This window comes from Pavona decussata, unplaced genomic scaffold (assembly GCF_977016875.1).
Source record: "Pavona decussata unplaced genomic scaffold, jaPavDecu1.1 SCAFFOLD_110, whole genome shotgun sequence".
In the NCBI taxonomy this organism is placed as follows: Eukaryota; Metazoa; Cnidaria; class Anthozoa; order Scleractinia; family Agariciidae; genus Pavona; species Pavona decussata.
The window spans coordinates 1,115,403-1,132,977 of NW_028145524.1; the positions used below are offsets into that span (position 1 = coordinate 1,115,403).

General features: G+C 39.5%; 1 protein-coding gene across 7 annotated transcripts in view; it reads right to left on the reverse strand.

Annotated features, from left to right (window-relative positions):
- The window catches only part of LOC146470854 (fibroblast growth factor receptor 4-like), a 154,105-nt gene that overhangs the window by 99,393 nt on the left and 37,137 nt on the right, over nucleotides 1–17,575 (reverse strand). For 3 of the 7 annotated variants that reach the window (XM_085121537.1, XM_085121536.1, XM_085121534.1), the window contains exons 3-12: nucleotides 12,621–12,890; nucleotides 11,755–12,018; nucleotides 11,075–11,320; nucleotides 9,222–9,482; nucleotides 8,343–8,588; nucleotides 6,064–6,303; nucleotides 5,542–5,787; nucleotides 3,884–3,991; nucleotides 1,697–1,815; nucleotides 3–58 (exon numbers count right to left, since the gene is read on the reverse strand). In XM_085121537.1, the coding sequence (XP_084977663.1) occupies nucleotides 3–58; nucleotides 1,697–1,815; nucleotides 3,884–3,991; nucleotides 5,542–5,787; nucleotides 6,064–6,303; nucleotides 8,343–8,588; nucleotides 9,222–9,482; nucleotides 11,075–11,320; nucleotides 11,755–12,018; nucleotides 12,621–12,890 (2,056 nt within the window). Of the gene's footprint in view, nucleotides 1–2; nucleotides 59–1,696; nucleotides 1,816–3,883; nucleotides 3,992–5,541; nucleotides 5,788–6,063; nucleotides 6,304–8,342; nucleotides 8,589–9,221; nucleotides 9,483–11,074; nucleotides 11,321–11,754; nucleotides 12,019–12,620; nucleotides 12,891–13,216; nucleotides 13,562–13,958; nucleotides 14,079–17,575 lie in introns of those variants that run through there. The other 4 variants (XM_085121539.1, XM_085121538.1, XM_085121535.1 and 1 more) reach the window with 4 other exon arrangements.

The window sequence follows — 17,575 nt, forward strand, 5'->3', positions numbered from 1 at the left end:
ACCTCAATTTTGTCACCCTTATTTTAACCAAACCAGTCCCACTGAATTCATCCAGAAACTGAAAAAAAAAAGAATGGTGTTTGATTAAGACCTGATTGGTTACCGAACTGTAGAAAGGAAACTACGACAAAATTTTAAAAGGTTTTTTGACTTTATTACAATAGATTAATTTCTTCACTTTTAGTGAATGATCCATAACTGAAAATCATTTGTGCTTATTCCACGAGTTATGCTTTTTTGGTCAAAACAAACATCACAAGTCTGAACTTATTTCTGATCAAGTTCAATTGCAACCCCATATTACCAGTGGATTCCAAACGTCCCCCGTCTTGTTTACTAGCACCATCTTGGATTTTTTATTTTACCAAGACAACAAAATACTACCATACTGAACGTAATGAACGGTGTTAGTACAAAGTGTATGAGTAAACGTGTAAACTGGCTCAAAACTTAAACAACGGCTTTCAACTTTCAACTTCATCAAGTTTTTCGCCTTTGTCTCAGAGAAATCGCAGAAACCAATTTCAGTTTGTTCTCACATTTCTCAGTTTTATTTGAAATCTTGGGGTAAACCGTGCAGTGTATTTAAATAGGGTTAAATGTAATTTAACTTAGTTAACGACTTGAAGTAATTTTGCTCCTTGGTGGCGTGGCGTAGCGCAGCGTTAGCGCTTATTGGCCTATAGTTTGGGCACTGGTAGCACATTAGCGTTTGGGCGTTTGTTGTTACATTACTGTTTGGGCCTGGTTCAGGTCTGCGGGCAGTTGCGTGACCAGCAGCATTCTTGCGGTTTAAGCGTGCTGTTTTGCACATGCTTGGAAATTTACTCTACTCAGCGTTTTCCGTGGTGTGGTTAGTTTATCGCGTTTTGCTGGGCATTTCTTTCTCTCCCTTCTCTCCCGGCAGTGTTAGGTTGTTATTGTTGGGGATTGGTTAGAGTTAGGGTTAGTTCTTTGTCTTGTATACTTATTATTTTTCCACTGAGCTTCTAGTCTCAGTGTGACGGGTGCTAGGGTTGGGGATGGGTTGCGGGCGGGACTCGTGGCTTGGTTGTGGGTAAGGCAGGCTTATGGGGTACTCTACCTACCTGGGTTTGGGTTGGCGGTACCAGCCCCTGGCTTCTGGGTACCCAACCTCCATTTGCGACGTAGGCGTTAAGTAATATATCAAACACGAAGAGGTGTTTCAACATTTCTCCAAACACTGAGAAGTAGGTTGTAAAAACGAGGCACAGCCGAGTGTTTTTAAACGACTTCAAGGTGTTTGGATATCGGATGAAACGCACTTTTTGTGTGTTTCATATGGCTTCTCAAATGAGCAATAGTTCTTGGAGAAATTCAAGGCTAAAGTTGGCAAAATTTTAAGGTAATTTCGAACACATATCCAAACCACGGTCACAGTAGTGATTTTCTTTGTTTTTCGTGATGAATCATTAATGAGTTTGAGAATGTACAAGGAAAGATGGTATTAAACTTCTGCACAGTTTTGAACTCGAATCATGTTAAAATTCCCAAAAAATAACCCTCTTAGGCAGCCCTTTATTAATAGACAAAGCCGGGTGTAATCACTAAGCTTGCTGTACGTTTAACCTTTCGACGTAATGAATAAGTGTGGTGGCCTTAACTGATGCCAAACTGATAAAAAGCAGATTATCATGAAAATAGAAAAACCAAACCCAGCAACATCAAGACTTACGGCTTTCTCAATTCTGTCAGTTAACTCTTTGGTCTTTGGATTGTCCAAGTTCTCGTACTCTGGTTTAAACTCTTCGTCTGGGAACTCAATTCCAGCAACATGGGTTACTTGCGCTGTTTCTATGGAGGAATTGAAAAATGACGGTATTTAAATACAAAAAACAAAACTAAAATGACATCAATGTACAGTGGAATCCCGATTTCTCGAACCTTCAGGGGAAACAAAAATTGGTTCGAGAAATCGAAGGTGCCATCAAATTAAGCTTAATTGGTCGGGTATTGTTTGATTATGAGTATTGTACAAATTTTAACAAAAATATATCCTTTTAAATGTAGATCCTGACCTTTATTTACAAACAGAACGTACCTAAAAAACAAAAACGGAACATAATAGAAAACATGTCGTGTAGAGTCTGTATATAGCGCTAACTCAATAGCGCTATAGTGAAAGGCAAAGCTGTTAACCTTGGGGACGGCGAAGGTATGCAAGTACCATGCACTCTTCATTTCAAGGGGACAACAAAATTTATCGATGTAGTTCGACAACAGCTTCAGAAAAACAATTAAATGAGGGAACTTTTGTTCTATAATCCGAAGCAGTCACTGTACCATTCGGACTGATGACAGATTTGTGGCTTACTTGTTGTGTGATTTAAAAGATGCGAGAAAACAGCTTATCCGGAAGTGTCAATTTGTTCAAAGGCATGAATGTCATTGACATCCGCACTAAAAGTGGTTTCGAAATTTTTGCAGGTTCGAGTTATCGAGAGTCAATTTGTCCCCCGGGAGCCAAAATTGGTTCGAGTTATCGGGAGTTTCCAGAAATCGAGGGTTCGCGAAATCGGGGATAAAATTATAGAGCTTGAGTGAAGCAAATCCAATGGAAACAAGGTTTGATTCGAGATATCGGGAGGTTCGGGAAACTGAGGGTTCGAGAAATCGGGATTCCACTGTAGTGGCATATCAATAATAATTAGTTAATATTATTATTGTTCGTACTGCACAAATATGATCAAAAATTAATGAATGTCACAACTACGAAATTAAGCTCAAAAATTAAAACAATATTGGGATTTTTGCAAAAATATGCGAATATGATATAAATAATACAAAAAAGCTAAAAACTAAAAGAGGTAAACATCAAAAGACTGAGCTAACAAGCATTAAAAGTTTTTTTCAAGTGATTATGCTGATCAAACCACACCTTTCAAACCCACAATGCAGTACTTACCACCATCAAAGAGTTATATGATGCGTGGGCAAAGTATTGGACAGGCGGCAGATAAACTATGCAAATGACCCGGTTTAAACTCTCACAAAGACAACAGAAGGTTGCTGAAAAAATTTTATTAAATCGATATCATTTCTTTAGATCAGATTCAAAAAAGCTTTCAATTAAACTTTGTTCTACACTGATGGCCCAAAACGCAAACTACAGCTAGTCCAGAACTTTGCCGCTCACCTATTATCAGGGAAGAGAAGATTCGATCACAGAACACTAATGCTCAAGATGTTAAACTGCTTCCTATATCTGTTCTTTTTACACATTTAAGGTACTGTTCACTATAACAACGCATGAATAATTTTGCTCCCAGTAACCTTAAATAAATAAATAACCTTGTAACTATGGTTCGCAAACGATCACCAATATTCACCTACCTCACAATCGATGTCGCACTACCCTAGGACAAAATTCCTTTTCATATCGGGAAAACAAAAAAAAACCTCAGTCTCCCAGAAGTATTCCGATATTTAAACTTAACTTAAAGGGCAGCTAATCAGTACTACACCTTCATAAACTAGCAGTCCATACAACACGAAATCAGGAATGATAACCTTTTCACTTTTCACAACACACGTTTCACAAACAGTAGCTGCAAAGTTTTGCAGCAAAAGCCATTATTGCCCTATATATCATGTTCCATTAAGACAACCACGGCAAACGTTTCGGTATTGAAGTTCCACAGTTTTGCATCAAAAGCCATTGAGCGTTGGAGATCAATCACTGAAAAGGTTTTACCGCAAAAGGTTCGCTATAAACATGGTAAAATGCCATCGAATGTTGGAGAACAATCTAAGTTATCTCTGGGTGTACTTTCACCTGCCTTAAGGAAAATTGTTAAAAAAAAAATCAATCAAATATATTAATGCTTATAATGCAAAACAATGATCGTTACAATAAGCATACCATCGTCTTCACAATTTGATCCGGTCTTGCCTTCACGACAAATGCATACAAATTTTCCAAACTGCCGACATTCCTTCCCATTTATACATTTTTCCTCACAGAGGCCTCCTGTAAATGAGAAAGCCTTCAAGTTTAGATCATTGAACAAATAAATACTGTAACCCCTTGTTAACCTTACTTGTCTTTTTCTTACTTTGCTGCTACCCTTCCTTCTTCTCTAGAAGCCCCCCTCCTTTTATTTCTGTCACAACCTTCCTTTTTTGTAAGTGACTGTTTAACAGTGTATGAAAGGTTTGTATCAGGGCTTACCTAGCCTGCGAATACAGACGTATTTCCGGCTGTCGCTTCACTCCGCCGAAAAATAACGTCTGCAAAGTGAAGCGAAAGCCGGAAATACGTCTGCGTTCACAGGCTAGGGCTTACCGCACTCAAATGCAAAAATAAGTAAAGTCCGTTGGAGATAAGGTTTTTCCTCAAAGCCGATATTTCTTTTGCGAATCTGTGAGTTTAATTAATTACTTTAACAACAACAATGACAAAGCGTACTTAGATATCGGTCCCAATTAAAGCAAAGGTTAAGAATATAAAAACGAGGATACAAGACAATGCAAAATCACAGGATACTCTGACAAAAACGGAGGCTAACCGCACCTTTATAATGCGCGTGGTAATGCTAAAAGGTCTGATTACAAACCCACTCAAAAGAAACATATATATTGTGATCAAGATGGTAACAAGGGTCAAAACATGAAATCAAAAGTAACGATAATAGGCTATTAGTCTGAAGTGTAGGGGGGTTACTTTCTAAAGAAACTGTGGTATCACGTCGGAACGAAGTAGAAACGAATGTTTGGTTTATCAACACAGTTGACAAGGCAATTTGGCCACAGTAAGGAGACACGTCGGAGCGAGGTAGAAATGAATGTTTGAATTATCAACACAGTTGATAAGGCAATTTGGCCAAAGTAAGGAGACACGTCGGAGCGAGGTAGAAATGAATGTTTGAATTATCAACACAGGCAATTTGGCCACAGTAAAGAGAATTGAGTGCTGGCGTTTCCAGCGTTAACTCTTCGTCAGAGCAAATCATGTGGATTCGCTCTGAGGAAGGGCTAAGGCACGGTGGACAGGTCAGCAATTGAATCTCTTAACGGTGGCCAATTTACCTTTAGTTATTAACTCTGACATTAATTACTATTCTGATCTCCTTTACAACCCGGTTTAAAAAAAAATAAATAAAAAGGGCACTGTCACGGCGATTTTTCTGTATTTTAATCTACACTGGTTAAATTTTTGACAAAGAACCTGTTTTGTAACATGAAATTGCTCTTACAACACCGGGAAGAAAATATTAAAGTTTTTTTTCCTGAAAAGGCCAAACCATAACCAATTTTTAGCGACTTCTCTAAAATATATTAAGAACTTGGCCTGCAATGCAAGTCCAACCTAGTCATCTGCAGCTAAACATTATTAATAGTAGTTTCTGTGTACTAGTAGGGTTATTTTGGACAAAACTAAACCATTTTTTAATGACTCCATTGGAACAAATACGTGTTTTGGCTATGACCATAGTGGCATAAAAATAGATGACACTATTCCTTTAAGCGGCTTTGGCATTATTTATTTGTTTTTCAGCAGATGTGGGTATGTGCACCAACCTGGAAACCGGATGTTCATGGTCTCACTAGCAATTCCGTACGTGTTGCTTGCATCACATCGGTAGTCCCCAAGCTTACTGATATCAATATTAGATATAATCCATGTATCACTGTTCCATTTGTCGCCAGTTCTGACTTGAGTCCAAACAACAGTGGGTGCTGGCAGTCCAGAAACATTGCAGAACAAAGTAACAGAGTCACCTTTCTTGACAATTTTGTTCTCCAAAGGCACAATGGATGCAGGAACTACCCAGAAACAGAAAAACATGGCTAAGTTTACATATAAGCTTTCAAGAATGACCCTTTCGCTCCTTGAGTCAACCCTTGGGTCTATGTAGCAATTATAATAACTAGTGATAATCAAAGATTAGGGCATGTGTTCGATGATCTCGATCCCAGGCTATCTCTCCTTTGCCAGGTTGGTGATGATGTCATCCTCCCTGCATAATCTGCAGGAAATGCCAGATACGCGACCCAAGATATGTAGTTACATCTAAATCTCTTTTTTCTAGTAACACTCACAGTGTACAACAACAGAGGTATCTTTGTTAACATTTCCAATGTCATTATCAGCAGTACATCTGTATGCTCCTTCGTCCTGTCTACCAGTGTTGACCAAAGGAAAGTTGACAGAACTGTTATCAGAAAGTCTTGTCCAGGTGATGGTTGGTGGTGGATTACCATCAGCTGTACAGTTCAGGTTCAGTGTATCCCCATTGTTCACTGTCTGCATGCTAGAAATATGTGTAATTTCTGGTCCATCTAAGAAAATAGAAACCACCACAGTGAAAAAACATTGACAATTATGTAGTAGCCCAGTGAGCAAGGTTACACATGTTACAAGCAAGCCTGCAGTCAGTCAGTCAGCCAGTCATCGTTTTTATCAGTCAAAGTCGATGTAATATTTTCGTCCACTGTAAACCAAGCAATACTTCACAAATGACTAAGCCGTCGAAGAAGATGCAGTATTGATGAAATCCGCCGAAAGTTGATCCAAGATTTATATATAGTCTGTTTGCCTGCTCGTCAAAATGGCGTCGAAAACCGTGATAAGGCCTATTGGTCAAGACATTTGCACGGACTAAAATTTGGGTAGCACTAATCTGTGGAACTGTAGACCGCGGAACCGCGGAACCGCGGAACCTGCGGAACTCGCGGAACTTACGGAATCTAGAGAAATGACTATTTTTTTTTTTTTGCAACTTACATACGAGGTATAAGGTTACAGCTGATTTCATTACTGTGTATAGACCCGGATTTTTTGTTTTTTACATGATTCAACAGCATGATTCGACGATCATGATTCGACCGAGAGGTTACCAAGCTCATCGATGAACTCGCAAACTCATGAAGGTTCTGCATGAGGACTTGAGGTAGCGGGTGATTTATCAACAATATTTGTACGGGAGCTCGATAATTATAAAGGAAACAGCCAATGTTCTTTTTACGAGTACCGCATTTGTTTCAAAAATCCTTAGGTTGTATCGGCAACTTGGCGAGGTGAACCGAAAGAGAAGAAAAGGACGGCAAAGAATCTTGTAACCTCGTGTTTGTTTTGTTTATGTTTGGTTTCTTGAACAATATCTTGAACAATGTATGCTCGCATAAACTTTTCTTTGCCTGGTATTGGAACAGATAGATACATGCAGCAATACCAGAAATTTATTTGACAGTACACATGAGTTCAAAGAATTTGCCCAAGAGTGTGGATTCCACCATACTACAAGCTCACCAGAGTATCCTCAATCGAGCGATGCAGCTGAGAGGGCAATACAGACTGTGAAACGTATCCTAAAGAAGGCTGCAGCAGACCACAAAGGCCCATTTGAAGGACTACTCAAGTATCGCAATACACCTTTTGAAGATATAGGTGTATCACCTGTACAATTGCTGATGAGTCGTCGAACACGTACAATGATCCCAACTCATAGACGTCTCATACTACCACAAGCTGTTGGCCCTGACCAAGTTGCTAAAGCACTCTTGAAAACTTCGCCAGAACATTTCCAAGAGCAACTATGACAAACAAAGCAAAGATTTGCCTCCACTTGAGGTGGGAGACAAGGTGCGAATTCGTCCAGAGAGCAAGAATGGCACAAAGCAGAAGTGTTGCCAAGGCAGATTATCTCAGTGCCAAATGATCAGCCCATGCACCCACTGCTGCGTGATCCTGTAGTTCCACCATTTCATGACTCACCCAGGAGTCCACGTTTTCCTGAAACTGACCAACCGGCATCCACACAAGCAGAAGTACCAACCAAAATTCCCGGCAGGTGCGCAGAGATCATCCATTACTACAAGATCTGGACGGCAAGTTAAAAAGCTACAAAGACTCATTGAATCCTGCTAGAGGGGAGATGTCGTAATGTTATTGACTAGGGACCCCACGGGATTCTGGGTCCCTGACTGTTTTCTCGGGGCCACCCCGCAGACTGTTTTCGTGGCCATGTTTTAAGTTGAGTACGAGAGCACGTGTTGGACAGTTTTCACTTCATTTCTTTCTTGAGAATATAAGTTAAGGTTTAGAACTGTTTCAGAGACAGACTTACAACACTTAGTGGCCCTGAACAAATCTACCCTAATCACCATTGATCTCTCATGAAATCCACGTACATGTAGAGGTCCTTGCGTTCCTTAGTACTGATGTCGGTGACATGATTTTTCAATCTCTTGAACATGTCCCAGTCTTCAGGCAAGCTCGTCTTCGTCCATCTGCACTCAGCTTTCCTGTGCTGCCTCTTCGGCTCTTATTAAACATTAAGTAAAGTTTAAGCATACAAGTAATCTACTAGATTACTTACACAGCACATCAACCCTTGTAGACTCTGTTGCCTTGCCACACAGATTGCTGGCCTCACATCTGTATTCTCCAGCTTCACTCCTCTTGATGTTTGTCAATACCAACTCAGTTCCATTGGTACGCTGACCACTGCTGACCTTAATCCAGGACAAAGATGGTGAAGGGATGCCAGATGCAATACAGGAGAGAGTCGTACTGCCACCTTCGATTATTGCCTCATCAGCTATTGGCTGGATGGATGATGGCACTGTAAACAAAAAACAACATATTAAAACGTTTTAGCATCACAGAGGCACCGACTCACAAACAATGAAAAGAGCTTAAGATCTTACTAAGGGAGGGGAGGGGGTACGCCCATATATAGGTTGTTTGGGTAAGTACCACTGTGAGTAGTATGATCTTCAAGCAGTTTAGTCTGGGATAGGGCAAAGAAATCAAGGAGTTTTGGTCTAGAATAGAGTATCATTAATGTTTCCAGCAAAATGATCAATTGCTTGAAGAATTAGGTCTAGAGCAGGTTTCATGGAAATTGACACTAAAAAAAACAAGTTTTAGTTGTTGTTGTTGTTGTTGTTGTTGTTGTTGTAGAAGATTTTGTCTTAGCTGGACTATGATAGTAGCCAAGTTTCTGGAAGATAGGGGTTTTTGGTCTGTAGATTAGTCTAGTATACATTGTACGGTTGCATAATATAACTGGACAAGTTTTAAGTTTGTTTATTTCCACATACTTACATTAAACATTGATCACTGGTTTAGGGTAGCGGTTTAAGAGTTTCACGGCACAGCCCCACCAAAAAAGGCTTGGGTTAACCCACTCCCCTGGGCTTAACTGTACTGTACTGTTTTTTTTTTTTTTTACGGGAAAAATTGTCTTTAATACCAGTAACAGTAACAGAAACACTTGCGCTATTTGCTGTTCCAATGATGTTGCTTGCTGCACATATGTAGTTAAACACTCCTCCTATGGACATCACCCTATTCCAAATTCCTGAACGGCTGCCATTCACCACCATGACACCATTCACATACAACTGATAAGTAAACACTGAAGGGATGCCATTGGCTGAGCAGGTAAAGCTGACGACTGCATCACGACAGACTGTTCCTTCACTTGCAACCAACTGCACCATCTCTGGTTTGACTGTGATAAACAGAAAGACAGAAATAAGCCAGTAGTAAACAGTTTATCAACTGAAGGTGAACACCTTGAAAGCTCAGTGAAGCAAAATAAACATTCTTTCAGAACATCATGCAGCCTATGTCTGCCTAATTAAGTAGCCATTGCCTATGCAACAGGGCTTCTTCTAGTAACACGCATTTTTTATGACTGCTTTTTTTCCTTTTTTGCGTGTCAATCAACCAGGCTACAAGGTTTCACTCAGTCAAATCATCACCAGATGTTACGTCCGGTACAGTATGATGTCAAGTAACACCTACCCCCCCCCCCCCCCCCTCTTTAAGTTAGTTGGCGGAGTTACATCATTTTCAAGTGTCAAAATAAAAATTCCAACTAACTTAATTATACAGTGTGAGGTGATAAAAGCGTAACACATTTTTGGCAGTGTAAGTGTGCGTACATGGTATGTCTAAACAAATAGTTTTGCGCGGATGGAGTCCGATTGCGTGTTCAGGCTAGCCTTCTTCTTCTTCTTTATAAACAGCATCTCATAACTTAAACAGTCTAACTTTTCGTTGTATTTCTTGTGGGCGGAGAAGATGCCGCTAAGGTCGCTGATGGTTTTAATGCCATGATCGTTCACCAAATGCTTGCCAATTGCTGAAAAGCGGTGTTAGTAAGTACGTTGGTGTAAATGCCGGCTAATATAGCCGACCGTACTCCGCATCCCACAGATCACATTGATAATTGTACACCACGCAATGTTGGCTAATTGAAGGTTCTTTAGGTTCACGCATCTTAAGGTCCTTACCAATCTTGTGGCTCTTAAACGCTGGTTTAACCCTATCTAGGCCACGCTATCTTTTTGTCTTCTGGGGCTTTGGGGTGGGGGGATAGGAGTGGCCAAGGCGGATTCCGTCCCCTCCATAACTTCGCAAGTATAAAAGCTATGACAGTGAGACTTGGAGAATAGATAGAACGTCTAAAGGTGTCTTCTTTGAAGTCCCCAACGTGAGGTGATGATATCATATCACGTGGAAAATAAGGTCATGTTTGTCAAATGGCGGCCATCTTGTATCAGCCATTTTGGATTTCTGGATTCTTCCAAGGCTTCACGAAAGCGCCGAAGTTGAAAGAAAAGTAATCAAAACCAATTAAAAAAACAATAATATGCATGAATATTACGGGAAGAAAAGTGATTTTCTGAAAAAAAGCTGTCTGTCAAAAATTGGTTGCCACGATAGCGTCAAAGTCAATGAACTAAACAACCACATTAATTTTTTTCCAGAAAATTTCTGAAAAAGTCGGGAAGTTTCAAGGCGCTTGCTCAAATATTAAAAACGTTATTCAGGTCCAAAGTCACCGTAGGGTGTACTGTATAATGTAAATAAGAGGAAACGGGTCTACTTAATAATAAACTCCGTGAACACCTCACCACTTCATCATCAGGTCGATTGTCAACTAATAAAATTCTTTGTTAAACCAGGACAACAGCGTCAGCTGTCATTGTTTTCCACTCCCCATGGTAACCTAAACGAATACAGCCTGGAGGACACTGGAAAGAGAATTACACAAACCCTGCAATATAAATATTTTGAATTACAATAGTCACTTACAGTGCACAGTTAGAAATAAACTCTTGCTGTCATTTCCACACACATTACTTGCTTCGCATTTGTATTCTCCAGCGTCGCTCCTGCTGATGTTGGTAAGTTCACGGATGTTCCCTGGTGAGCGGCTCCAAGTTGGAACAGATGTCCATGACACAGATGGCACAGAAAGACCACTAACCTTACAGGTTAGTGTGTTATTCTTACCCTCTAATACAGTAAAGTTGCCCAGTTCCTGTATGGCTGATTTCACTATTAAAACAAACAAACAAAGAAACAAATTAGTAGGAGTCATACTTCATCACCACTTGATCTTAACCTAAACTTTAGGTTATCACATTTTGGCGTTAATCGCGGTGAGAAAAAAAACCACATATGAACATGTAAAACCATGAAACCTTCTCTTGAAATGATTAAACCGATGACTGTAAAGTTCTTAAGTTGTCGTATTACTGGTTTTCATCCCCTATCACTATAAGCATCAATGGCAGCAGTGTAATCATTTTTAATGGTCAATAAGGACTAAACTTTGACCTGCAAATTAAGGTCATAGACTAGAAACCACCTTGGACGATTTTTTTTTTATTTCCAATGACCTTCACATGATCGGCTCAAAGATTACTACAGTTTAGGTTTATACTTATAAGTGCATTTAACCAATAAACAGAAACATCATCGCTGTTTACCATTGACAGTGAGAGTTCTTGTGGCATTTGCTATTCCAACAGTGTTGTTTGCCACACATTTGTAGATGAACACTCCTCCAGTAGATAATGTTCTGCTCCACACCACTGAACTGCTGCTGGTATTCACCAGGGTGTCATTCACAAACAACTGATAAGTATGTACCACAGGGTCACCAACAGCTGAGCAAGAGAAGTTGACAACGTCTCCCCGCCAAATGTTTGCATAATCGCTGTTAACTGTTAACTGGATATTCTCTGGTTTGACTGAACAATCACAGGAACAATCAAAATAAAATGAACAACCATAGATTTACACGTATTTGACCATGATCAATACTAACGTACTGTACTGCTAGTACTAAATTTTTTACAGGATTAAAACATTGTGCACACAGACACAGACAGCATTACATGCATGTAACTCAACTTACCAGTATGACTGTAAATACATGTAACTCTTTTTTCTTTTTTTCCCCAAAGAAACCTTAAAATAATTAGCTGTAAAGTACATGTTGTACTGCAGATCAGAGACAAGAAAACTAAAACATACATGTGGGGTGTAACTCATTACCAATATTCCAGTTAACTAAGTTAAGGTAACTAAATTAATTAACTAAGTTCGTTTAATTTAAACATGTGATGGTCTTCATTGACGTTATCATGTATGAAAATAATACAAATTTTGAAATTTTTAAGACTAAGAACGACAAGGGATGTTACATTGTGAATCTTCTCTGAGGGCTCCAAGAGCCCACAATATCAGAGTTAGCAAAATTTCAGATATGCCAACTGATGTCAGCTTGTTTAAAATGTCAAAAAGACAAACGATCACACACTATACATCTACCTAAAAGCATTATACTCACAGTTGATTGTCACATTGACAGTGTGGTTAACAGCATTTCCTATCCCATTATCAGCAGTGCAACGATATATTCCAGCGTTAATTCTGTTCTTGGGGAATACATAATTTTCACCCGTAAAAAGAACGTTACTGTCACTGCTGTCATTAAACACTTTTGTCCAGGTGATGTTTGGTGTTGGCACACCATCTGCTGTACAGGATAACGTGACATCTGTGCCATCTTCAACAAGAACTTGGTTACTTGGGAGTGGCGCTGTCAGTGATGGTGGGTCTGTCGAGAAAGGAAATCTCTAAATGTTTAATTAAAAAGTACTTTTGTTTAGATGACATTTGGTGTTGGTTCACCGTTTGCAGTGCCGCCCTCCACTACAAATTCGTCACTACTGTCCATGACAAATGATGGTAAGTCTACGAACAAAATTGAGAAAAAATCCTAGCTTCAAAGCCGATAGGAAGTTACCTTATAAAACAGTTTACTAAAAGTGAATTACCGAAAACACTTTTTAATACCCCAATTCTTGTAAGACCCATTGTTTCTTCTCAATAAGCAGAAACGCTAATTATTAAATTTTTAATCACGGATAACGTTCTACTTACACTGGACAATAATTTCGACTAATTTCATGTCCTGTCGCCCGAGTGCGTTATCAACTACAAAGCTATAGGTTTTGCTGTCCTCTTTATTTACGGCATCGAATGTGATTGTGGTGTTTGTGTCAGTGACGTTCACTGTCAGTCGAGAGACGAACTCAGGAATAGCTATGATAATGTCTGAACTAGATCTTCCAAGAACTATTCTTCTAGGCGGAGAACCAAAGCTAAAATCGATCCTGTCAAATGCACTTCCACCAAGGTCGTACGTCCATTGCAAAGTCACTTTTTCTGCATCCAAAACACGCAGTGGGTTCGGAGGTGCTGCTGTAATATTTGGTGCCTGTGATTCTAAGAAAGAAAACAGGCCATATTACTTTAATTTAAGCTAACTACCAATGCAAGAGACACATCTAGATTCGTTTTTCGATCATTGTTTAACCATTAACTGCTTATTAATTTTGGTGCCCGGGGTCGGTTGCCAAACCGGCGTCATAGAGTTGGTGGTTCTCGTCCTCGCTTCGAGAAGATTTTCTCCAGGTACGCCAGTTTTCCGCTCTCCTCAAAAGCAGACATTTCCAAATTCAAATCCAGATTCTTATTTCATCTGGAGAGTGTCCCTAATCAGACAAGTGCTCTGTGCTAAATACATTGACATTTATATGAATTTACTTATTTACTTATATTGTTTCAATGCGAGAATCTTTTTTTTTTTTTTGCTTAAACATACTCAAAAACCCAACTTTACCTCCTACTCGAGAAAACAGAACGACGTGTACCAACACACAAATGTAGCGAACGAGTGAAATCATCCTTTTCTCGATGCGACTTGAAAACAATACAGTTCGGATAGTGTATAGTGAAGTGAAGTTTTTCAGAAAGTCCGGGGTCGTAAACTCAATTAGTAAAAAAAACGCGGTGGAAATTTTTTCGCGACGCATCGGAATTATCTTATTCATTCTGTAGAGAATAATTTGACAATCATTTTAATGTAAGAATGGAGATTTTTCGTTGAATCTGAGCAAAGTTATAGGTTTTCCCGTTTTTTTTTTTTTCCACAAAGTGCGGTGTCTTTTAAGAATTTAAAAGTGATTTAAATTTTAAATAATTTAATTAAAAATAATTTAATTTAAAAGTAATTGTCGGCATGGACTTGGAATAAACAAGACGCTTTTTAGAGCTTTTACGTGGCATGCGTTGATGAGGCGTCGCCGATTTTTTAACCTATCCTCCCTTCGCGATTGAACTAAATAGTTTTATTCAGAAAGAATGCGTGATATTGCGTTGCGCAACTTGAAATTTTGCCGCCAAAAATATTTCCCGCCACAAAATGTCTTCAGTTGAAATAACTGAAAAGTTTACTGCTAATCATAACTTTTTGCATACATGAAAACTCGACATCTTTCATCATATTTTTGCTTCTCATACAAAAGTATTACATCAAGTAGATTGGTTTGCTAAAAAAATTAGTTTGGCTGTCAGTTTTCACGCAAAAGCGGAAAGTGGCATGTCACGCATCAGTGACGTCGTAAACAAAATTATGCAAATTTGTGGTGAAATGAACACTTTTAGATCTTGTCAGCTTTCATAGAGGTTTCAAAGGGAAAAAATGCATCGTTTTCGCAATTTACAACTGGTAATTTATGGGAAAGCAAAAGGACGCGGTCGATAAATAATTCTTATTTAGCAAGAGTTAGTCATATTTTATTATTTTTACTTGAAGATTGCGTGGACTGAACTCCAAAAGAAAAATTTCACGCATTTATGTCGGGCATGAAATGTAATGCGATACTTTGTTCAACAAATTTCCCTTTGTGAGATCAGCTTGAAAAACAGCTTTCGGCTCACACAAATCTACCTGGAAGTTAAAAAAGTATGCCTTACAGTAATTTTGTAATTTTAATTCCCCCAAAAACTTCACATGCCCATCGGGCAAGTAATGGTCAGAATCCACTAGCCCGATCGCAAAATCCACAAGCCCCGGACTATCGGACACGAATTTGCATGACGTAGCTGCACACGGCGTGCTACTATGAACTTTGAATAAAAAAAAAGATGACTTTTTTTAATCGGCGCATCAAAATAATCTTATTCAATCTGTAGAGAATAATTTGACAATCATTTTTATAGTACAGGAATGGTTATTTCTCGTTACATAATCGGGCAAAGATATAATTTCTTTTAGCTTTCAAGGAAGTTTCCGCCTCAATTTCTGATGTGTCATCTGCATTCACGAGTTGGCTCACAGGAGCCTTTGATTTATTTCTTGAGCGATTTTAGGTGTATAGTCGTACAAATAAAGATAGGGGCAGTTAAGGCACTCAGCAGGCATGTGAGCCAGGGACCAGTGAGCAGGGTGAGCGGAGCACGGTATTGGGTCAACCCCCCTCTCCGAGCCCTATACCCCACTTGGGAGCTTGGTTCACAGGCTAGCACAGACAGTGCACAATCATTATTTTGCATCACAGGGAGCCCACACAAACAGTGTGACTGGTGACTGTCATGATAAAATTTAGAGGATTTGTATGGAAATATTATAAGGTTCGTATTAACGCCAAATGTTAGGGAAAATGTTTATCTGAAAAGTCACAATAAATGTAAACTTAGCTCAATCGTTGTGCTTTGTCGTTTTTTTGCCTAAAAACGGCGAATTTAGGCGATTTTGAAGGTTTTCCTTTCGTCGTTTACTTGAGCATTATATAAAGAGAAAAGGGAGGAAAGCTCTGTCAGAAATGCTCCAGCGCCGAGGCGATTTTCACCCGGAAATTCGAATCGGCATTCGAAGTTCAAATTCACCGTTACAAATTTTTGTGTGCAGGTCAAGAACTGTCACGCTGACTGCTCCATTCCGATTGGATGCGGTTTTATTTATGAATGGGCTTTGTTTAACCACAGCATTTACCGCATCCAATCAGAATGGAACAGTCAGCGTCACAGTTCTTGACCTGCACACAAAAATTTGTAACGGTGAATTTCGAATGCCGATATCTTGATTTTCTTCGCTGGCTGGCGCTTCTCGTTTTGAAATGATTTTCGATCGAATGATACGAGAGGAAAGCTTAACACCTCGACTTTACTGGTGCTGGGTTTGGAAGCGGGGCGATTCGAATTTCCGAGTTAAAATCGCCTCGGCACTGGAGCATTTCTGACAGAGCTTTCCTTCCTTTTCTCTCCATGTAACGCTCAGGTAAACGACGAAAGCAAAACCTTCAAAATCGCCTACATTCGCCGTTTTCAGGCAAAAAAAACGACAAAGCACAACGATTGAGCTAAGTTTACATTTATTGTGACTTTCCAGATAAACATTTTCCCTAACATTTGGCTTTAATACGAACCTTATAATATTTCCATACAAATCCTCTAAATTTTGTAAACAGTCACCAGTCACACCGTTTGTGTGGGTGCCCTGTGTCTGTGCTGGCCTGTGAACCAAGCTCCCAAGTGGGGAATAGGGCTCGGAGAGAGGGGTTGACCCAATACCGCGCTCCGCTCACCCTGCTCGCCAATTTTTCTTTTCGCCCTATACCGCACTTGGGAGCCTGGCTCACATGCCAGCTGAGTGCCTTAACTGACCCTATCTTTATGTGTACGACTACACCTATAAAAATCGCTGTCTGGTAGTTCGTCAATGAATTCCTCAGCTGCCAAGGATGACGAGGATGGTTTTGAAACAACATCGGCCTGGTTGTACCACGAACCTTTACCGCTCGTTGCCAGCTCAATTTTTTTTTGTTTTCGTTAAACGATTAGACTTTGACCTTGTTCGCCTTGTCATGTTAGCCCGGTTTTTTCTTAATTTTTACCCAAGGCGACTTTTCTTGCTTAGCACTCTTCAAATCCAAATGGCACGATGTCTCACTGTAAAATTCAGCATAAAACGTCGTGACATGCAATGAACACCATGTCAACAAAATATGCAAATTCTCCGTTAATTCGAGATCGCTGGTAAACTTTGTCGCGTAAAAACGTCAACACAGTCCCGTATAAATTAGATTATGACACCCTCACTCGTTCACCGCTATTCCCACAAAACGTTTTTTTTTTCCTGCATCCCTTTCTTGTTTCAACAATTACCTAAAAAAGCGTTTATGAGAAAAATTCGACCTTTCTTCCCTTACAAATTGGTATTAGAATAGTTTTATGCGGCTGGTAATGACAATAATAATAACATCAGGTAACTGCCTCGCAGTAACGGTGCATTTCGACCTGTCTGATAATTTTCACTTGCTAGTCTTGAGTTGTAGATGTAGACCACAAAATCGTTCGGAAAACGAAGAGGCTAAACATTAGTGGTCAAAACAGCTGTATTCAAATTAATCACATAATCCTCGTGTACATACGCATCACCTCCGTATGAAGTTTCGC